General features: G+C 36.4%; 2 protein-coding genes across 2 annotated transcripts; both read right to left on the bottom strand.

Moving 5' to 3' along the window:
* Positions 1-5,662: 5,662 nt before the first annotated feature.
* On the bottom strand, positions 5,663-6,733 carry LOC143559927 (phytohormone-binding protein-like). Its single transcript, XM_077048350.1, has 2 exons — positions 6,447-6,733; positions 5,663-5,946 (listed from the first exon to the last, which is right to left on the bottom strand). Exons 1-2 carry the CDS (start codon positions 6,622-6,624, stop codon positions 5,663-5,665), a joined length of 462 nt encoding a protein of 153 aa, XP_076904465.1. The 5' UTR covers positions 6,625-6,733.
* Positions 6,734-14,549: 7,816 nt separating this feature from the next.
* Positions 14,550-14,851, bottom strand: LOC143559926 (uncharacterized). Its single transcript, XM_077048349.1, has one exon. It carries the CDS (start codon positions 14,791-14,793, stop codon positions 14,587-14,589), a length of 207 nt encoding a protein of 68 aa, XP_076904464.1. The 5' UTR covers positions 14,794-14,851; the 3' UTR covers positions 14,550-14,586.
* Between the last annotated feature and the right edge of the window lie 9,829 nt (positions 14,852-24,680).

Raw genomic sequence — 24,680 nt, 5'->3', positions numbered from 1 at the left:
TCATTCTCCCTTCTCGCGGTATACTTGTTACTGCGCACAAATGATCTCGGTATACAAATGTTACTCCTGTTGGTGTTGGGAACCCCAACGCGCCGTGCGCTGGTGACGGTATGGCGTTGAATTGGGCAATCGTTCCTCTACCCAAGATCATATTATGGCATGAAGTGGTGGGCAAGACCAAGAAGTTGACAATTTCAGCTCGCTTGTGTTTCTCATCCCCCATGGTTAGTTCGAATTGTATCTGACCTAGGGGGTGAATAATTTCGTTTGAGACACCCGAGATTGGTGCATTCACAATTTCAAGCCTTGCTTGGTCTGCTGGATCCAACTTCCTGAAACATTGCTCATACATGATGTCTGATTCACTGCCGGTGTCCACCAGGACTTTTGACACCTCATAATGAGCGATGTGTGCAGTGATGACTAGAGGACTGCTGATAGACGGGCCTCCTCTGATTCTTGGGAAGATTACTTGTTGCTCGCGCCAATCCCCTTGGATTTGCGCGCTTCTCTTCCTCGATATTTGCCCTTGCCTTCCTCCTTCAGCTACACAGATTCTTTTGAATTTTTTACTGGCTGAGGCTCCGTCTGGTTGTTCATTCTCTGGTCTTGGGTTTTTCACCAGGTGAGCCAACTTGCCTGATTTCACATCTCTTTCAATCGCATCCTTCAAATGGTGGCATGCATCGGTGTTGTGCCCTGTGGACTTGTGAAACTCACAATACTTGCCACTGTTTGGTGGTCCCTTATGGAGTAATGGCTTGGGGCTTTTAAATTGGACATTCTCTGTGCTTAATACTTGCGAAGGCGTTTTTGTGAGGGGAGTCCATATTCTTGGTAGAGGTCTGTTAGGCTCTCTGCCGCTTCCCTCTTGTCACCTTCTCCGCGATTACGAATGTCTTTTTGGGGCTGGGGTGAACTTTGTTGCGCTTGCTTTTCTGCGGGAGAATAACTGGTTTGTTGCAACCTGGACCATACGGAGTTTTGTTTGCCCTTCCTTTCATTGTTGCGTGGTGCTTCTGTTTGATGCCCTCTATCTCTTGCTCTGTCTTGGGCAAATTGTTTTTCATTTCGCGCGAAGACTCGCGATGCTTCCATAAGCTTAGCCCAAGTGGTTGGCATGCCATCTCTGCTCACGAGAGCTCTGCGGAGTTGATCACTGCGCGCACCTTGTATAAAGGCCACGCGCAAGAGTTGTTCAGTGATACCTCCAATTGCAAGAGATTCCTGATTGAAACGAGTTATGTAGTCTTCAATGGTTTCATCATTCCTGCGCACGCAGTGCATGATGTCATCGGGGTCGCGCGTGTGTCTGCGCTGCTGTACAAAGTGAGCCTGGAACTTCTCCAATAGCTCTTCGAACCCATCAATTTGTCCTGTCGGCAAGCTTTCGAACCAGACACGCGCTGCGCCCGTGAGGCAGCGAGCAAACATGTGACACCATGTTGGCATCGTCCAGCTTTCTAGGTTTCCAGTGTTGTAAAAACCTTGTAAGAAATCATCTGGATCTGTTGTACCATCGTACTTGCCTAGACCACTTGGCATCTTGGTTTTGTGTTGAATGGGAGCCTTCGCAATGCGCTCAACGAATTTTGAATGCTTCACCAAGATGGCTGGCCTATATGGTGTGGTTACGTCCACTTGCCCTTTCGCTTGTGGGTTGTACGGTGTGTATAGATCCATATCGGCTTTGGCTTCAGGCGCTATGTTCATGTGCGCGCGGAGCTGTGAGCCTCCTGCATGAGTATCTCGCGTCTTCCTCATGCTGTGCACCTCTTCCTCATCACTAATATCAGCGTGTTCGGTGTGAACAGAGTGACCATCTTCCGGCGCGCGCGCCCTTTTTGTTGTTCCCTGAATGGTTTGTTTATCAAATGCGAGCCTTTGTGTTAAGTCGGCTAACTTTTTGTGTTTGACCAGCTCATTGTATTTGTCCATTAAACGCCGTTGTTCGTTTATGAGCCATTCTTTAGGGTCATTGGTTTCAACTTCCGGACCCATTGGTCCTTTTTATTTTGCACCAGTCAGATTTTGGAACGTGAGATCGTCTGGAGGAGTTTCAGTCTGGCTATGAGGTGTTGTGATGAAGGGATGGTTACTGGTGGTGCGCGCAGTATCACGCGGCGCCCTCAGAAACTGCTGTCCCTCATTAACATCCTCAAGCTCATTATCCTCCAGAACTTGATCGCTGTTTCGAACACCGGAAACCATGGTGAAGATTTTCAGAGAGAACTGATGAGATAGTGGTTTTGTTGCCGTTGTAACAGGTGATGGCACCAATGAAGAAATGTTGATCGACTTACTAGTAGACGATCAACTTTCCTCGGGTATGAGTGTGCTATATCACCGATGGTTTTCCGGAGTATGAATTCTTCCACCTACAAAACGAGCAGCACCGTGAACTTACCCCTCAGAAAGGGACAGAGGGGTCCTCTTTGGGGTAACCTCCGGTGTGAGAATAAGATATTGTAGGAGAAGATAATAATAATCAGAAAGTGAGTAAGGATTTAGAATGTATTTTCTTGCTTTCCTCCCCTTGTGGAGGTGGTGTGGTATTTATAGTGTTAGGGTTTCCAATGATTGGGCTCAGACCCAATTAGGGCCTTTTTGGCCTCCTCCTATTGCTTCGCGCCACGTGTCCTTAGGACACCTGGTGCTTTTTCATTGATTATTCTCTGACCAAGGTATTTCACCTGACTCATGTGCAATCACGTGGTAGCACATGGGTTTTGCTGAGTTGTCCACCTTTCATTGGCAGCTGTCAACATCAGCATATTCTTTATTCCTTAAAGGATACCTTCTGGAAGGTTGTCTGATGAGCACAATCATGGTTGTCCTTATCCTGATTTGGATAATGACGTGGTTGATTATGTGCATGTGTGATGCGCCTATCCTGGGGATGCGCGAGGTCTTCTCTTTATTCTCACGCGCAGATGTTTCATGCGCAGATGTGATATGCGCAAGCATATGTAATATGCGTGAGCATATGTGATATGCGCCACGCGCAGATGTGATGCGTGAGCATATGTGATACGCGCCACACGCAGATGCGCCACGCGCAGATGTGATATGCGTGAGCATATATGATGCGTGAGCGTATGTGATACGCGTGAACATATGTGATATGCGTGAGCATATGTGATATGCGCCACGCGCATAGGTTTTGGCTTTGTGTCTTCATGACATCCTGATTTCAAGCCTCTTGTCTATATCTTGTGGGTTGACCCGCCCCGCTCGATGTTAAGGCGGGTGCATACCTCTTCAATATATATACTTGAATTACTTTACCATATTAGAACTCAAAATATAAAATATAAACCAATAGGAATAGAGATTATTTTTTTCCCTGATTTATTTTATATGTATTTTGTTAGATTGGTGGATATGTGAAGGTTTTGAGGTTCGGCGCTCAAGACCCCGTAGTGGATGCCGTAAGAAAACAAACTGCAAAGGATGCAGGTATTTTTTTTATGTCAAATTTACATATTTGCATATTTGCTTATAACTTCTAATTCACAACCACTAAAAACTTTGAAGATCAAAACATGTCACCTGGTTGGACTTCCCACATGATCTTAGCAACAGTCATGGCGGTATCCGGCACCGTGATCATCCTCTCGTTACTCCGGGGCACCTCCACGGGTAACCAAACTCCTGCTGATGCACCACCACCACCACGTTCTTGTTTGGCCGTCGTGAAAAAAGATGAAGGACGTTAAGGCTCAAAGCCCATAGGAATATATGGCGCAAGGTAAAGAAGTTTTCTCCCCGTCTATTTTAGTAATTCATACTTTGTTACAAATTGTGTTTGATTTTATGTTTTGATTTAGCGAGTTTAAGTTTGGTTGTTCTATATCTGCCTGATTTTGATTTTTGATTCATTAATTTAATTGGCTTGAATTACTATATATGCAACAAAATCAATGGTGTTAAGATCGCTTTGAATTTATATGGATTGATTGGATATACTAATGAAAGTAATAAAAATGACCGATTTTGATTTCAGCTGTGTTTTAACTTGTTCGAATTGCAATATATGCTTCAAACTTAAATGTTATTAAGATTTCTTTGAATTTGTATCGAGATAGATAGGATTTACTAATAAATGTGATAAAGCTTCCCGATTTTTTTATCTCAGAATTGTTTAAGTTGCTTGAATTGCTATATACGCTTCAAAATCATTCGATGCTTTAAAGATCGCTTCGAAATCTGCGTTTCCTTCTAAATGAAATTACTTTAGCATGTAACTATGAATTGCGATAGTTTCCAAATTATAAAGCCTATAACTCATTCAACATCTAACTGAATTGTGTTTGGTTGCATAAATAACAGGAATTGGGACTATTTTTTCCAAAGAGGAATTGAGTGCCTTTGATGGACAAATTAGAGTGAGAGCACAACACTACGCTGAATTTGCATGTGGCTGCACAAGCAAGAGGCTTGGAGACTCCACGGGCATCCTGAGGATCAGTGATGATGGCACTATCTGTGCTACTTGTAGTTGCAATGAAATCTGCAATCAAGGTATGATTGACATCCCTTACACAACCCCTTCATATATTTATATCTGCTATGAAACTTGAATTGATACTTTTGTTTGAAACAGTGTGTAATAGTCCTGCAAAGTTTGCAAAACACGCATCCAGGTAGTACCAGCCCAAACTGGAGGACAGAGAATTGGGTTCAAAATTTCAATGTTGAGAAGATAAAGCTGTGTGAAACGTAATACGAGACAACTAATTCCCCCACCATGACAAGGTTCTTGTGCTGCCGTGTGTGCAACAAGGTTTGTCGCTTTACGCTTAGCTCAAAGGATGCATGCTGGTTTTATCATGTTGCAGCAACTAGGGAAAACTGAACTTGCAATGATATGATACCAGGAATGTAAGTTGATCTGCCAGAACTTCAATTTGTTTACTTGATTTGTTTGGATTCATCATTACAATAAACTAACCCGTGTTATATGTATTTTCGTTTGATTTAAGGTGGACATGTGAAGATTTTGAGGAGAGAATCTCAAGACCCCATAGTGGATGCCGTAAAAAACCAAACTGCTAGTACCGCGTTTGTTTTGTATGTAAAATGTGTCTATTTAAGGACTATGAATGTATAGAGTGTACTCATTTCTATGCAAATGTCTAATTCAACATGTTGTTGCTTTATTTTAGATACATAATTAGCAATTGTTTAACTCATTACTATTTTCGAGTCTTGTGGTTGGGCCTAAATAACCCCTCTTATCACCAGAAGGAAACTTTTGGCAATTCAACATTTCATGTTTGAATTTTGTAACAATTTCAGCCTAACGCTAACTCTGTTAATTTTTTCTGTTAAATTTACAAGTATTCGAGTCATTTTTTATAGATTTTTTGTCGTCATCTCATACTGTGACAAGTGTTGAATTTTTACTTACAAACTTATAAATATTAATTGTTAGTAAGTTTAGTGCTTATATAGATTAGGTTTATGTGACATTTGATTTGTTAGGTGATCATTTGACTGAACTTAATGAGGACGCAAAAAGAAAAACAAAAAAAAAACAAATTGTATGACGGCCAATAGTATAGTCTATGGATTACTGAAAAGACAATAAACACTTAAGGCATTATTTCAAGGACCAAAGACCAAAAAAGGAAATGAAAACAATTGACAGAAAACAATATTAAGAAAGGCATTTCAACAAATATTTTTCAAGGCTATTGATATAGTGAAATGTTGCTTTTATAGTCTCTCCAGGTATATGGTTATGTTCGGGTTTTGTCTCATACAAGACCTTGATGTCGATCAGTGTCTCCGTTTCTGATACTTTAGTTAACTTAAAAGCGGTCGTGTATGCTAAAAACCCATGATCCAAATGCCCTCCTTCCAGTATTTCAAGAGCAATCTGATAAGCAGATTCATCATACTCCACAATCTTCTCTAATTGATAGCTGACTTTTGGTACACCTAACACAAAAGAATCCAAAATTTGGTTTTCTTTTCACAACCCGACCGGTTATCTAACATGAGACGTTATAAATAATTTATGCACATGTAGTTGCAATATTAATAAATATGGAACCTGTTATATATCTATAAAAATATGAATGTTGAAGTAGTATAAACTAATAAATGAGATTTGGGAGGAAAGAAAAAAGTTAAAAATCTCATCCAATCACTCATCTGGTTTGTCTGTTCAACCAGCCCGACCAATTGACTAGTTCGAATAAATTAAACCGGTTAAAAAATACTTATTCGGGCTGGTTATGTAACCGCTATTTGGTCTGGCTGGCTGATCCAGGATGTTTTCTTATACAAAACAAAAACCAAACAAGCAGTGCGTGGACCCATGCATGATTTTTTTTCATAGGGGGGCGACCGTGATTTTAACATAAAGATAACTAATGTTTTAATGGAGCGTGGTTGACCAATGGGTCGGCTAATGCAAACAAGAAATTAAGACTTACCTGGGCAAAATTTGAAAAGCAACATGCTTCCATAGCCACCATCTCCTTCAAGCAACTCGATTTCCGCCACAATATCCGGTAAAACCTTGGGCCCGACGTGCCTTATGTCACTAGCCATAGCCTTCCATAAATCTTTGATGGGCACAGAAACAGTCACCTGGGCTACATCTTCCTTCATCTTTAATTGGCCTCTAGATCTTGTAAGTGATAAGTTGCATAGGATACGTTATTCACTTCTATATAAATGAATACAAAAAGAGGTAGGTGAGTAGATATAATAAACTTTAGAAAGTTAGAATCTTTTCTTGTATAAGACAGAAAGCAGTCACGTTTGACTGTTTTGGACTATATTTTGTGCATTGGTTGGTTTACTGGTTGTATATATTTAGAATTCTAAATATATATATATATATACACATATATTAGAACGGCGGCTTTCTTTTTGTGTTTAGGCCATCGTACTTTTCAATTTGGAGAGCTTCATTGCCCTACTCTGGCCAGACTATGTTGTCTTAGCCAGACACGCTGACTTTATAGTTTGGCTTGGGTATTCTCCTGGAAATCATACCGCCAATTGTCACTTGACAGTCGTCTCGCCACAAGAGCAGAACCTCTAGCGTAACACACAGTGGGACGAAAACTCGGGTGGACTCGGGATCCGAACTGACAACCTCGCAAGGCCTAGCTAAAATTATTCATTGTCAATATTCACCCAGAATGACACAACTTGGGATCGAACTTGGATCTCCACTAAAGAACTTAAGTATTTTTACTACTAGGCCACAAGTGAGATTATAATTATACTTTTACAAATAACAACGACGACGACAGCAGCAGGAGTAGCAGCAGCAAGAGGAATATTATTATGCTAGTTGATGTGAGCTGATAATAAAAAAATAATATTATATAAAATTAGGACGTTTGGAAGTATATTTAATAAATAATTGGTGTTTACTTTTCGAAAATTATAATGATAATCTTTTAAATTCAAATTAAAAAAAACTATTATAAAACAATTAGAAGAAATTAAAAATAAAAAAATTTATAAGAAAGTCGAATCAATTTTAGTGATTGCTCGATGTATTCAACAAATAGAGTGGGCGAGTCTGTTCTTTATTCTAGTAAAGGAAATTTTTATAGTGGGCTTCTTTTGGAACAATCATTTTAAAAGAATTGGACTCAAGTGGATTTGGATGTTAAATATGATATGGACCAACAGTCTTGGTCCTCTTGGAAGCATGATTCAAAGAATTATGTTGCTCCCTTTTTACTTTCATAGATGTTACTTATGTATTTTTATTGGTATCTTGTGAGTTTACTAAAATGTGATAGCATAAATAATGATATCTGATAGGATTTAGTCAATTGGCCTGGCTTGATAAACCTTTAGGGCCTATTGTTTTAGGTAGGGTGCAAATGAGTCGCCCTGAGCCAGAGGTTGATTTAGTTCGAGCCCGACTCGTTTAACTTACACAAAGCTTGAGTTCGAGCCCATGAGTATTTTTTCAAGCTTGATCTCGGCTTGTAGGTAGTTTTTCAAGCTCAAGCTCGATTCGGGCTAGGCTCATAAGTGGTTTTTCAAGCTCAAACTCGTGTCATTTACTACTTATTAATTAATGTGTATATATTTATAATTATTTTTATATATTATTTTCAATATAACTTTATATATAACATGATATATATTATTTAGTTACTTTTTCATAACATATATATACATCACACGCATATATAGATATATATAGGAGATTCCAATGGAGACTCAAGTTCGATTCTCACTTGTGGTACTTTGGGTGGATATTGGCAGTGAAAGATTTAAGCTAGGCCTTGCGATTGAGAGGTTGTCAGTTCGAATCCCGAGCCCACCCGGGTTTTAGTCCCACCATATGTTACGCAAGAGAGTTCTGCTATTGTGGTGACATAACGACTGTCAAGTGGCATCCGGTGGTATGGTTTCCTGAGGGAACACCAAAGCCAAACTTTGAAGCCAGCGTGGGCCCGGTTAAGATAACATAGTCTAGCCAGAGTGCGGTGGCCTAACACATAAGAAGTTGGGGCTTGGACTTGTTTAAGCTCAGCTCGACTCGATCGAGCTTTTCATTAACTGATCTTGAGTAGCTCACAAACAACTCGACTCATTTACACCCCTAGTTTTAGATGATGTTCAAGTGCTTATACTTAGAAACATGTCCCAAGAAGTATCACGTCTTTTCTTATTGTACTTAGTTTTATTACTTTATAAATTTACAAAATTTGTGGTTTCATCCACTCCCCCTCCCCACCCACACCAAAAATAAGAAAAAAGATAGTGAGCTCGTGTTTTGCAAGATTCTCTTGAAAAGAAATTTTGTCTCCTCTTGAGAACGTCGTTAAGGTATAACCAAAAAGAAAAAAAATAGTAACATTGTTGGTGGAGACCATCGTGCCCGAAATTCACCATCATGTTGCTAGAAAAGTGTTTTGTGATCGAGTGTTCTTGAGGGCATAAGAATCTCAAGTTCTAGTTGTTTAAACATCTTCATATATAACTAAGGCATCATATTAGTTAAATAGTTGAAATAACAAAAGAAACCAGTCATCGTTAAAGTAATTAAGTAAGGTGTTATTACGAAACATTTGTGCTACATTCTAACATTTTAATAACTTGTTTAATGTTTCTGTTTCAACTAAGGTATTGAGCATTACCAGTGACGTCTCTATCTCCATATTTAAAATTACACTAAAAAATACTATATTTTCTTTCTTTTTTTAATTAAATAATATTTTTTTATATTTTTATCATTACCTTTGCTGTCTCCTCCACTCAGCAACCACTTTTAAAAAAACCTTAAAATATTATAGAGGGTGAACAATATTTCTCCAAATTTACTCATAAGCAAAATTTCTATATCTCCTCCACTCACAACCACTTACAACTATTGTATATAATATAGAGAACGCACTCACAACAATATAGAGAACCTGTTGGGAATGCTCTTAAAGGATTCTCAACAACATCTCTATTTCCATCTCTATAAAAGCATTCACAATCCGTCCATCAAATTTAGTGAGTATGGTTTTTATAATATAGGGAGTGGTTTAGGATGTTGTAAGTGGATGAGAGAGAAAATACAGTGGTTTTTCTGTATATGAAAAGTTCATATAGCACCCTAGAAATTTTTTAATATATTTTGAAAGTGGTTGTGATTGAATACGAAAGAAAAGTTAATGATAAATATATAAAAAGTATTATTTAATTAAGAACAAAGTGAAAATGAAGTGTGTTTTAGTGTAATTTGGATTCGGAGATAGGGGAACGGATGAGAATGCTCTAAAAGCATTCAGAATAGCTCCTCTAAAATTATGTGAGATAGTTATTTAAATTTTTTTAGAGTGTTGTAAGTAGGTATGAGTGAAGGAGGGAGAAAATTTTAAAGAGATGAGTAAATTTGGAGGAGCATGTTCATCCACAATTTATTTTTTAATATATTTGAAAGTGGATAATGATAAATATGTAAAAAAATATATTTAATTGTATATGGGAGAGAAAATGATGTGCTTTTTATTGTAATTATAAAGATAGAGATAAAAAAGCTGCCGGGAATGCTCTAATTACACTAAATTTTATCTCTTTTTTAATTAAATAATACTTTATTATACTTTTATCATTATATTTTCTCTCTCCCCTACTTACAACGACTTTTGAAAAAACATTAAAAAATTATAGAGAGTGAACAGTGTTTCTCTATATTTACTCATGAACAAAAGTTTCTCTATTTCCTCCGCTCATAACCACTTACAACTACTCTATAAAATATAGAAAACATACTCACAATATTACGGAGGACACGTTGGAAATGCTCTAAGAGCTATATTTAGGAGGCTTATATATTATATAGTATTTTTACGTAACTTTTCGTTGCGTTTAGCTTTCCTTTAACTATTGTGCGTGCCCAAGACCTTTTAGTTAAAAGAAGCCCATTGGACCGGCCCATTTGAGTCCATTAATAGAAAACCTAGAGGGCATGGGTGCCCTGTATAAAGGTCGGTATTCAGCCATACTTCCTTTTATATCTTAGAAGTATTCTTACAACTTCATCTTTTCTTCTTTATTTTCTTTTGGTTTGCTGTCAATCGATCCGAGTTTAAGTAGTGATTTCCGCTCACTATTAACATAGATTGATCCAAAACAAGTTGTGAGATCCATCCGGATCCTAAACCATGTTGCTGTAATTGATCTAGTTCGACAGAAACTTTCAAGCCTAACTCACAGCTTGACACTAAATCATTAATGAGTTCGGTAATAACTTAAATATAGGTATTTTTTATCTAAGCAGTAGAATTAAACATTCAGTATAGTAAGTTGTGAGTTAATATATGCTAACCAAACTACAACTCGGAAATAAGCCGAGAGTAGACCCCATTCTCAATAATAACTTTCCCAAGCTTCAAAAACATCAAGGCGGCTCTCAGTGTTTAGATGGTGCTCTTTGCATCACTACGAGCCACTTGAGATACGTTTTTCAAGTTGAAAAACCACTGTGTACGGACCTTAACTTGGAATTGTTATTATAGTAATGATTTGAGGCCTCTAATTTTATATTACACTATGATTTATGTGTATTTTGAAATTGTAGTTATAAAAATTACATGTTTTATTTGTCACACCCCGACTTAGGGTTTAGAAGTGTGACCAATAGTTGATACCTGTTTTGTAAATAAATCAGAGTTTATGGATTGATTTTAGCAGAAGACTTTAAGTTATAAAATATTAATTTACATTGAAAAGTTACTCGGGGATTAAATACCCAAGTATTAGTTTACAAATTATGTTTTATTATGTTGCAAGGATTTTATTATCAAAACTGAGCCATCTTACAACGCGAGCTTCTATATCCATGATGACTCTAATCCAATGTTGTAAAACTCGCTAGGCGGTCCCTAGGCGGTCGACCCCTTTGTAGGGAGTACTCGGAGTACTCTAGGAGTACTCGACTTGTACTCGGACATGATAAATATAACATAAAATAATTATTGGATATTATATATATGTTAAGGCAAGCATAATTCACATCAAAATAAGCATAATTCATATGAAAAACAAAAAACACACTTCAAAAAATTCATGTTTTGTTGTTATTTTTAATTTTTTTTTTTTGCTAAAAAAAATTGGTGGCTGCTTTGATCTTGGAGGCCGAGTAATCCCGAGTACTCCGACTTTTGACTGAGTTGGACCTTGGCGAGTAATGGTGGCCGAGTTAGGAAAAGGCGGCAAGTTTGATGTCTGAGGACCTTGGAATCGCTGATTCCAAGGCTTGGAATCTGAATTTTACAACACTGCTCTAATCGTTACTATTTGCTTACTGAACTAAGCTACCTACAATTTGGGAATAAAATACGTTAGCTATATGCTGGTGAAACATTTGACTCTAAAAGCAGTTAAATGATAGTTATAATACAATATAGTTTTCTTTACAAGCTCAACGAAAATATCTTTATTTCCGGTATTTATACCGCTGCCTACACACCCAAAAGTTTCTCCGAGCCATGTAGCCCCTATTGGAGAACTAGTTATGGCTGTCATCCCGTGGCCACGTACGTAACCTTTGCATGATTAGGCTAGACAGTTGTGTTTGGATCCATACATATGTGTAATCGATCTGAGTTGCTTTTATTTTCTATATTGTAGTATAACATTTTAGGGATCATGCAATCTCATGTAAACGTTTGGCTGACTCTTTAAGACAAACACCCCGTTTATCTTATAGAGTATAAATCTGTTTTGACTATTTGTGAAGGTTTAACGTATTCACCTATACCGTCGGTGTTTGTTTGAAAACCTTCTTGATATGAATGAGAATGATGTTAACCTACAAATAAATAGGTTTGTATAAATACCTTGATAGTGTCTCTTTGATTAGATTGTAGACCTTAAGTCTGGTTTTAACCTTGATAAAGTTTGTAAATGTTGTCTTTGAAATTATATTTGTATCTTTGTGGCGTTTGATATATCATGCTTTGGCATAATAGGTTCTAACACGCTGGTAAGTTTCTCCGGGTAAGTAAACGGGTCCTGCGGTTGATTGGGATTTGTACGAACTGCTTTCCTTCAGTAAAAACCCACTACTAGTGATGCCCCCCTTCCAGTTACTACATACCCGTCAAAATTATAGTTTTGTTTTTCAAGAAGTAAAGTTTATTGAAAATCTTTATGAATGCTTAAAATAATCTTTTCAAGGTTAAAGATCATAGCCTTGACTGAGTCTAAGCTATTCATAATATACTTGAAATAGCTTAAACGTAGATCCTACCTTAGCGGACGCTCGGGAATGCTAATAATAAGAAAAAGAGTGGTCAACTTGTTTGGCAGGGTCTTGGTATTGGCATGCTTAGATAATCAATAAGGTGTTTGGACTTCGAACGAACTTCGAGGAAACAAGGTGTCGGTTCATCGTAATGATCAGGCATGTTTCTCTATGCTATGTGTGTGTGAATGGAGGTGTTTTTGGGATGAGAATGGTTCAAACCCGTAACCTCCTTTTTATAGCCAAGAATTGGCTTCCTTCGCATAGCGCGAAGGACTATGTTGGTGTCCCTTCACGTAGCATGAAGCACCACTTTACCTGAACCTGCCACATGTTGGCACGTGGCCTGTACAATCGTGTCACGTGGTTGGACATGTGTACCCGATTACTTAACGAGGTTTTGCATAGCGCGAAGGGCTTAGAAATCAGAAATTTTACTTTAAATCCCTAAACTTTGAAAATTGGTAACTTTGACTCAATCTTAAATTGGAAACTTCGAGGTGTTACATTTTTAGAATTTTATTTTTCTTTTTTTAAGCGTCAAAATCTTACATCTCCTAACCTATCACACACCTAAAGTATACACCAAGCTAGGATCGAACCTGGGTATCCTTTTTTATTAAATGTAAAAAAAATTGAAAATAGATTTCATATATTATAGGTGACAATGTGATCATATTGGTGGACCTACAGAAAATGTGTAAGGGCTAGTCGACCCATGTGAAAGAAAAAATTAGTCTAACCCTTATAAAATTTTGACACCGACTCTATTCCGACCCCTGTGAAATTTTTTCATTGGTCCGCCACTGGATGTGATATCGAGTATTCGAGTTAATGTATAGGTCCGTTCAAGAAAGTAAGAAACTACAGGCTATAGTTAGCTCGGACCAGAAATTAGTTTTGTGTAAAAGTTTTGAAATTAAGATTGCACCATATGCAATTCTAGTTATGTGTCCCATCTAGTGTCTATTATATTATATGTGAATTGATACGTGTACTGATTATTCATCAACCGGTTCATTGTTATGGGACAACGATAGTACTTCTGTTAAAACTTTCAAATTTATCATAAGATAATGACATTTGGTATTATCAATTTTCTTTCTCAGTTAATTTTTTCTTCTTATTTTGATCCATACTATTAATGCATAACCAATGTATGTATAAAATATTTTTTTGATAATAGGAATAATAACTTTATATATTTTTATTTTTTACTAATAGTCATATACAGAAAAACAGAATTCCAGATTTTATGGTATAGAAAAAGGAAATAAGAATATAATTTGTAGCAAAGATTACTTGGTTATGCTGGAAAAGATACACGTATGAGCATCCATGTCGGTCTCCCCCTTTTACAAAATGTTCATCCTAAATCATGTTGATCAGCTGATTTTTAATCATCTAACTCGACTAGATTTTTAGCAACCAAATTCTGCCACTTATTTTAAAACCCCGGTTCGACGAGATTATTTTGGTGTTCTGCGAGATTGTATATTGGCATCCAATGAGATTCTTTTGGTTTTCCCAAGATTATTTTGGACAAGTAACAGAATCTAATTGACTAAACCCCATGACGGATTTTAGCAAGAACATTTTGAAATGGGACTGATCAACCGGACATTTTGTTAATATTGATTTGTCAAATAGACATTTCATTACCCTAAAACTGAACTAAAACTTTTAAGGTTCTCAAGAAATCTTAGAACAGAAAGACACTCAATAACCACTTAACAAGATCACCATATAATTCTAGCATGTAACATCAGTAATTGATATGTTGTGTTAATTATAAAAAGTATACAACTAAATAAAAAAGAAAAAAAGCCAACATATCCGTATCAAAGATATAATAATTATCGGTATGTTTTAAGAGTGGCACCACAAAACGTACATATTATGGCCTTCCAAGACCTCCAGTAAAATGGGATGTAGCAGAATCTAGTTGCGGTTAACATGTCGGCGACTTGAGCTCCTCGGCGGCACCTCGAACACAATCCAGCCACCGGCTTCGTCCTTCGTATCTTTCGAGTTTGATCCACCAAAAAGCAAAACACAACCATATAAGAAATTAAGGATCAATTAAGCCTCTAGCTAGCTGGTTGGTTTATAATATTGTTTGAACAACGTAGGAATGATTGGTTGTATGAATCAGGATGGTGTTTGATTAATCATGAGATGACATATATTGGGATGTGAATTAGTTCATGCCCGGAGGTTTTATAAGCCAAACGTAAGAACGAACAACCTACGAGTCAAAGGTCGGCTTTTGTTTTCAAGTTACAACCGTTGGATGATAACAATGTGGATAGGTATTTAATAAGATACATGAATGTATCTAGAGCTATGAGTTGTTTTGCTTACACGTGTAAAAACTTTATTGTCTTTTAGGTTTTGCCATAATTTTTTTTTAACGATCAACAAATATAGAATGTCTAGGTACTCTGTACTAGGTGACCCAATGACAAAAGTCCACTGCTAGCTAGCCAAACCCAGCCGTACGAAGCTCTTAAGCGCCTCTAAGTTATCTCTAGTTCCAGGGAAAAACCCACCCGCTCGAAGGCCCACTGATGGTAAAACCCGGATGCTCTTAAGATCAAACTGGAGATCACAAAGATCCCAGTTTTCCTTCATTGAGCCACCCAAAGATTTTGCCATAATACTTGATTTTCTTTTCTTTTTTTTTTGTCCTTTCTCTTTTAAGAGACTTTCAATAAACAAAAACGACACAATTAGCAGGACGCTAAAAATGAAAGAAAGAAAAAACAATCACACTGAAAATTTTCACAAACCTTTTCTTATAAAAGACTTAAAAGAAGATATATTTTTAATCCATAGAATGGAATACGATTTATTGGAGAAAACGACCTCAATCCTAACCTTCCAAATGCACCAAAAAGTTGTCATGATAATCTCATGCATACCTTCTTTTTATTGTCAATTGGAGACGAGTTGTGTTCTTTGATCAAATCACGAACTCAGAAAGCGTAGATAGATAGAATACGATACCAAGAGATAACCTATATTTAGTAAAAATTATAGGGGTATATTTAAAATGACATTTCTTTTATATCTTATAAATTCTTACATTTCTACACTATAAGTATATCTTTGTTAGAATATTACCGTAATTTTGAGAATATTGGATATGAAGAAAGAAAGAAGTAAATATATGAGAATGTGTTCTGGGGATAATCTTTCGTTTACATCATAGTATTATTTATACTACACAAAAGTAAAAATTACCGACAAACTCAAATTATTGGATTTACTTTGAGTGTTCATGTGTCTATATATTTGACAAATGTGTAAAAGGTGGCATGCAACTTGCAAGATCGTCGGTGGTTGGTTTCACAACACTCCCCCTTGGATGACACCTTTTAAAAACTTCGGGATATTGAATTACTGCCTCATTAAAAACCTTGCTAAAGGAAAACCCAATGGGAAAAAACTTTAGCTAAGGGAAAAAGAGTGCAGTATATAGCTCCCCCTCAAATTGCAGGTCGTTACATTGTTCGTACATGGCGCATGCCAATATCATGAACATGTTTCCTGAATGTTGCTGTGGGAAGTGCTTTTGTGAAAAGATCAGCTGAGTTGTTGCTGGACTGGACATATCTCATTTCAACCTGATTGTCTTTAATAATGTCTCGAGTATACTCAAAGTATCTTGGTGGTATATGCTTTGTTCTGTCACTTTTGATATATCCTTCCTTCATTTGCGAGACACAAGCTGCATTATCTTCATAGATAGGAGTTGGAATTCGATCTTTTTCTAGTCCACAAGAAATCAATATGTGTCGTGACATAGATCTTAACCATACACATTCTCTTGAAGCTTCATGCAATGCAATGACTTCAGCATGATTTGAAGATGTTGCAATGAGTGTTTGTTTCTGAGAACGCCATGAAATCGCAGTTCCTCCATTCTTAAATACATATCCAGTTTGAGATTTTGCTTTATGGGGATCAGATAAATAACCTGCATCTGCATAACCAACTAACCCTTCTTTTGAATCGTTAGGATAAAATAAACCTAAATCAACAGTTCCTTTTAAATACCGAAAAATATGTTTAATGCCATTCCAATGTCTTTTAGTAGGGGATGAACTGAATCTTGCCAATAAATTAACTGCAAAAGAAATGTCAGGTCTTGTACAGTTAGTAAGATACATAAGTTCTCCAATTGCACTGAGGTATGGTACTTCGGGACCAAGAATCTCTTCATTATTTTCGCAAGGACGAAATGGATCATTGTCAACATTGAGTGATCTAATAACCATCGGTGTGCTTAAAGGATTTGCTTTGTCCATATTGAAACGTTTTAAGAGTTTCTCAGTATAAGTTGACTGATGCACAAGTATCCCATTATGCATATGCTCAATTTGTAAACCAAGACAATATTTGGTTTTTCCAAGATCTTTCATTTCGAATTCTTTCTTTAAAAGAGCAATTGTTTCATTAATTTCTTTTCGTGTCCCAATTAAATTTAGATCGTCAACATACACAGCTATGATCACATATCCTGATGTTGTCTTCTTGATGAAGACACATGGACAAATAAGATTATTTGTGTATCCTTTGCTTATCAAATAATCACTCAAACGATTGTACCACATCCTTCCAGATTGTTTCAGTCCATACAAGGATCTTTGTAATTTGATGGAATACATTTCCTTAGGCTTTGAGCTTATTGCATCGGGGAGTTTAAATCCTTCGGGAATTTTCATATAGATGTCACTATCTAGTGATCCATACAAGTAAGCTGTGACAACATCCATAAGGCGCATCTCTAAATTTTTAGAGACTGCTAAGCTGATTAAATATCTAAACGTAATAGCATCCATGACAGGAGAATACGTTTCTTCATAGTCAATTCCTGGCCTCTGAGAAAAACCTTGAGCTACAAGTCTTGCTTTATACCTTGTAACTTCATTTTTCTCATTTCGTTTTCTCACAAAAACCCATTTATATCCTACAGGTTTCATTGACTTTGGTGTAATGACAATAGGTCCAAAAACCTTTCGATTGTTTAGTGAGTTTAATTCAGCTTGCATAGCATCTTTCCATTTGTTCCAATCTTGTCGATTTTTACAATCATCTACAGATTTTGGTTCAGGGTCATCATTTTCTTCCATGATATCGCTTGCCACAGAATAAGAAAATATATCATCAATATTTTCCATTTCATCTCGATCCCACATTATATGTGATTTACCATAGTTTATTGACAATTCTTTATTGGAATCATTTATTTCTTCCTGAGGAAATGTTATATCATTTATTCTTTCCTGAGGGAAGGTTTTGTCAATCATTCCTTCCTTAGGGTCAGTATCCTTCTCAGAACCCTTTCTTTTTCGAGGATTTTTATCCTTTGAACCGATTGGCCTTCCACGTTTTAAACGTTTTTGAGATTCATGAGGCGCATTATTATGGTTTTGCTTGCTTGGAATCTCAACTCGAGCTGGAGCATTAGCAGCTGGTATATGAGATTTAGTGACCCTGTTTATATCAGTAAATGCGTCAGGTAACTGATTTGCAATTTCTTGTAGATGTATTATTTTTTGAACCTCTGTCTCACTTTGTTTTGATCTTGGGTCTAGGTGTAACAATGATGGCACACACCATGATATATCTCTTTCTTGCTTTTTCATTTCTCCCCCTAATGCTGGGAACATTGTCTCGTTAAAATGACAATCAGCAAAACGTGCTGTAAATACATCACCTGTTAAAGGTTCAAGGTATCTTATGATGGAAGATGTTTCATATCCAACATATATTCCCAACCTTCTTTGGGGACCCATTTTTGTGCGTTGTGGTGGTGCAATAGGAACATACACAGCACAACCAAAAATTCTAAGATGAGAGATATTTGGCTCATTTCCAGAAACAAGTTGTGTGGGAGAGTATTTATGATTTGCACTTGGTCTCATGCGGATTAATGATCCAGCATGCATAATTGCATGACCCCAAATAGAAACAGGGAGTTTTGTCCTCATTATTAATGGTCTAGCTATTAGCTGAAGGCGTTTGATCAACGACTCGGCTAAGCCATTTTGTGTGTGTACATGAGCAACAGGGTGTTCTACAACAATTCCCACAGACATGCAATAATCATCAAAAGCATGTGATGTAAATTCTCCCGCATTATCAAGCCTTACTCTTTTAATGGTATAATCCGGAAAATGTGCACGTAATTTGATAATTTGAGCAAGAAATTTTGCAAAAGCAACATTACGAGTCGATAATAAAGAGATATTAGACCATCTGCTGGATGCGTCTATTAAGACCATGAAGTATCTAAATGGTCCACATGGTGGATGAATTGGTCCACATATGTCACCTTGAATTCTTTCAAGAAACATTGGTGTTTCTTTATTGACTTTTAATGGCGAAGGCCTTGTAATTAATTTTCCAAGAGAACAAGATGTACATTGAGGCATTTTATCTATTTTATGGATCTTTTGACCTTTCAGTGGATGCCCATGTGTATTTTCAATGATCCTTTTCATCATTGTGGATCCTGGATGGCCTAATCTGTCATGCCATAAGTTTATGATACCAGAATCGCAACAATTTTCTTTGACTGCTATATGTGCTTGAGGCACATTTATATATGTATAATGCAAACCAGAATGGAGCATTGGCAATTTTTCCAATATTTGATCTTTGCTTATGATATGCAAATATTTTTCATTACTAACAGTCCTTGACTGAGTATCATATCCATTATGATGTATGTTTCTGAAACTCAACAAATTTCTTGTTGATTTTGGGGAAAATAAAGCATTTTCTATTTTGAGCTTTGTACCATTTGGTAATGCTAAATTAGCTTTTCCCACTCCTTCTATCAAGTTTGTAGGACCTGATATTGTATTGATGATCCCTTTTGTTGGTTTCAGTTCATAAAAATATTTTTTAGATCTAAGTATAGTATGCGTGGCTCCACTATCCGCTATACATATATCTTCTTCATTTGTTTGATCTTGTGCTCCGGTGATTTTCATTTTAAATCTTGAAAAATATTAAGAGAAAAAAAAATAAGTGTATAACGAAGACATATGATATTTTAATAAGAACTTTAATTGAAACACAAGTAGTACATGGAAGAGAAACTACATAATTAAAGATAATGAGAACACACTTAATAATTGCATCTAATTATAGTAGTCAAGCAACTTTGTTTCAAAGTTCCATCCCAAAGTCTTCAACGCTCAGCTCAGCATTGATATTATTAAAGTTATCAACATGGTTCACTTCTTTCTCTTTTCCTTTTAGAGAGGCTTGGTACAGTTCACACAGATGTGGAGCTGTGCGACAAGCCTTTGCCCAGTGGTTTGTACTTCCACATCTAAAACATGAAGTGCCATTGTTTTCGGACCTACCAGCTTCATTCCATTTATTTTGGTGGTTGGAATTAGTATTGTGTGGGACATGATAATTATTGGCTCTCTGGTTACGACCACGACCACGGCCACGACCACGACCGTAAGAGTTATTGTTCCATTTGAATGGATGCTTACGATCATTAAAATGCCTTTTGTCAAAATGACCACGTCCACGTCCACGGCCTCGTCCTCGACTTTGTTCCCATTTATGATCAGAATTTTTATGAGAACTTTTGTGAGCAACATGTGCTTCTGGTATTGCTAATGAACCCGTGGGACGAGATTGATGATTTTTCATCAATAATTCATTATTTTTCTCGGCTACAAGGAGTAATGCATTTAGATCAGAGTATCTCTTAAAATTCTGCAAACGATAATGTGTTTGCAAGTTTATATTTGATGCATGAAACGTGGAGAAAGTTTTCTCTAACTTTTCTTCCTCTGTTACGGGATACCCACAAAATTCTAGCTTTGAACAAATTCGGTATAAAGCAGAGGTGTAATCATTTACCCTCTTAAAATCTTGGAACCTAAGACTGTTCCATTCATCTCTAGAAGTAGGAAGTAAAACTTCCTTTAGATGACCGAATCTGCTTTTCAAATCTTCCCATATCATATATGAGTTATCATAATTAAAATACTCATGCTGTAGCAATTCATCAATATGTTTATGGATGAAAACATCAGCTCTTGCTTTATCCTGGTCAGAGCAATCATTGTATTCTTGGATTGCGTCTAACACATCCATAGATTTTAAATGTCTTTTGACATTTGCTGTCCAAGACATATAATTTTCTCCAGAAATGTTGAGTGCTGGGAATTCGAGTTTTGCTATATTTGACATTTTGTTGCTAAACATAATAGAGCAAATAATAAGATAAATATTAGAATCCATATATATCAATCAACAATGAGATACAATACATTGGTAGAGCTATAAACATATAAAAGAAAAAGAACATGCCGAACTCTTCAGATGGGAGATTAAAAATTAGAATGAGAAGTAGTATAAGCATTATAGTGACCAACATCAAAACCGGGTGAATCATTTTGAGAATTTTATCTTGGATAAATTTAATAAGAAGAATGTTTGTTGTAAATGAAATGGGGTTAATGATTGGTTATTTATAGTGGAGGTTTATAACCCATTTATAACGGTTATATTACCGTTTATAACGGTAATATTACCGTTTGTGTGTGTGTGTATATATATAATATATAATATTAATTATTTTAAAGTAAGATAATAAATAAGATATTAAATACAGTTTATTTTATAAAATATATATATAATTAGTATGCACAATAATAAGAATAGAATTGTTAGTGTAAATAAATCTAACTTCTAAAATAGTTATCAAATTTTAATAACAATGTTTATACACATTATTGCTATTACTCAGTATATTAGTTAGTATATGTATATGCATAGATATATATCTAATGTACATAATTAAAGAAGTGTTTATGATGCTTATGTAGATACCTTTGTGTCTATTACCTTTCTTGGTTAGGATATAAGCGGCTCGTGCTGATAACGTGTTAGAATATTACTGTAATTTTGAGAATATTGGATATGAAGAAAGAAAGAAGTAAATATATGAGAATGTTTTCTGGGGATAATCTTTCGTTTACATCATAGTATTATTTATACTACACAAAAGTAAAAATTACCGACAAACTCAAATTATTGGATTTACTTTGAGTGTTCATGTGTCTATATATTTGACAAATGTGTAAAAGGTGGCATGCAACTTGCAAGATCGTCGGTGGTTGGTTTCACAACAATCTTCACATTAATTTTTCAGCTACATTGTTTTTATTCCATCTCAAGTTATTTATAAAAATCTATATCTTATTGTACAAAGAAAATGCAATACTTCAAATTTTAGTAAACTAATTATATAAATTAAAGCATTGTTAAAAATATAAAAATAGTGTAATATTTTGTTAAATTAACGTTTTAAAATAAAATTAATAATTACTTTTTTTTATTATTTTACATTGATTTCTATATTTAAAATACTTTTAGGCTAAAAATAAAGATATATAAGTGATTAAAGCATGTAGAAGTACTAATTCATACACCCAAATCAAGTTGAAACATCGGTCGAACTTGTATAATTTGTCTTGAAAGTTGAAAGGACTGGAGAGGCTGCCAAAGAAAGTCGTGTTGAAAAGTCTTATGGTTGGTGTTTAGTTATTAAAAACCTTTGATATTATTATGTCTTGTACACTTGTAGTGGTACATATTTCCCAATATGGTTATGTGCACATTAATTTGCTTGGTGTAGAATGTAGATATCACTCTAATCAAGGGTCATTCAGTCGATTTGTTACTTAATTTGAATTTGATGCATTTCTAATTGATACATACATATATAAATACACCTACACAAGAATTTATTAACAAATGCGGTTTTAGGCCAGCTTGATATAGTTTTGTGGGATAATGTAGATACACACACGTAATGCATAACGAAGATATATAATCAAATATTTTTAATTTAAGTTTGGTTCGGATCAAATTACTTATAGGCTACACAAGGTATCTTCTGACAGAAAAACGTTCACAACAAATATATACCCAAAAATAATGCACAAATATCGAATTTTGTTTATAATGAAGTAATTGCTTACATAACATTGAAAATGACACAGTGGAAATTGACCATTTAAACGTCATGTAACATGATATGAACATAAAGTTTATATGGATGGAAATTTCGGGCACTTCCAACTGCCTTTAATTAATAAATGTGTTCATTGAGAAAACCATACGCAAATTGCCGACCTTATGTCAAAAACAAGATTAGTGTGACCCATATGATACCCATAAAATTCAACCACATTGATTTTTAAAACATTTCATGAGTGTATTAATATTATTTATTTATTAGTGTCTCAATTATACTGTGTTCCAATTAACACAGTTTTGGTTGCCCAGATAAAAGTTTCTTGTGTGATCACTCATCCTACTACTACTTTCATTTGAGCACGCTTAACTATGGAGTTCTCCTTGCGTCCACTAGCATTAAGCCCAAAACGTGTTGATGATTTAAGAGGGGGCATTTAATTATGAATCAAGAATCTCTTCTGTCCATGACCGATGTGGGATTCACCTAAGGTGTTACAAATTGTGAAAGGTGAGACCGATGACAACAATTTTCTAATGTAACATTATTATTAGACCCAATTACAAATTTTGTCCTTTAAAATAAGACGAATTATGGTTCGTGTCCTTTTTTTAGTTTCCTTGCAGGCGGTGTACTTTAAACTTTTTTTTCCTACAAGTTTTGTCCTTTACGCTAACTGGGTTAGAAAAAGTCAGTTAAATACCCTCACGTGAGACGCATGTGAGGGCATTTTTGTCTTTTCGCCTGTACCTGCAAATTTATAACACATTCCCCCTCCTTTCTTTCTTCGTTCTCTCTCTACGCCACCATCACCACACCATCACCATATCACAACCACTCCGGCCACCATACCCCCACCCACCCCGTTGCAGATTCCATTCCATTCCCACCGCCGCCGTCAACCACCCATCTACAACCACCACCACCCGGTCAACCATCTAAACCACCCATCTAAACAACCTGGTCGAAATCCGGCCACCACCACCACCGGATCTGGCCACCTCCAACCCATCCACCACCACCGGATCCGGCCACCTCCAACCCATTTCGCCTCTACCTCCACCACCACCAAATCATTAACCCTAGATCTCAAACCCACCAAATCACCCAATTTCTCTAACTCCGGCGACAATCCAACACTGACCCACGAAACCCACACCCCCAATTCTCACCACCACCTCCGCCGCCGCCGTAAACCCACCGGATACCCTGTTGGATATCCATGAGCAGATCCGCCGCCGTAAATCCACCGTAAACCCGCCGCCGTAAACCCACGAAATCCACACCCCCAATTACCGGATAACCCGAACCCATCAAGAACAAGCTCGGATACCCTGTTGGATCTAGGGTTACACCTAACATCACTGTGGTTTCAGATCTGCTCAGGGATCGCCGGAAAATTATGGTGGTGGTGGATCTGAGTCATGGCCCGAGATGCAGCAGCCTTTGTCCAGAAAATCATGGTGGTGTTGGTGTGGACTGTGGAGACAGGGAGAGGAGTAGAGAGAGAGAGAGAAGACTAGAAGAGAGAGAGAGAGTATATCTTTAATATATATTATTTATTTTTTACAATAATATATCTGAACCACCTCGTTGAAAAGACCAATATACCCTCACATGCGCCTCACGTGAGGGTATTTAACTGAGTTTTTCTAACCCAGTTAGCGTAAAGGACAAAACTTGTAGGAAAAAAAAGTTTAAAGTACACCGCCTGCAAGGAAACTAAAAAAAGGACACGAACCGTAATTTGGCTTTTTTTAAAGGACAAAATTTGTAATTCTGTCTTATTATTAGCCAAACTAAAAAATGTGAGACTAATAAAATCTAATTTTCCAAATAAAAACACGGTAATTCCCTAATTACAATATCGTTTCTTTTAGTCAAAGGTTGAAGACACTAACTTTAGCTTATCCTTCTAAGTTTCAA

Source organism: Bidens hawaiensis, unplaced genomic scaffold (genome assembly GCF_021521415.1).
Source record: "Bidens hawaiensis isolate Kalapana, Puna unplaced genomic scaffold, B.hawaiensis_p1.1 tig00020121_1, whole genome shotgun sequence".
Classification (NCBI taxonomy): domain Eukaryota; kingdom Viridiplantae; phylum Streptophyta; class Magnoliopsida; order Asterales; family Asteraceae; genus Bidens; species Bidens hawaiensis.
Note: the sequence above shows the minus strand (reverse complement) of the source record. Positions and strands in the feature narration are given on the sequence as shown.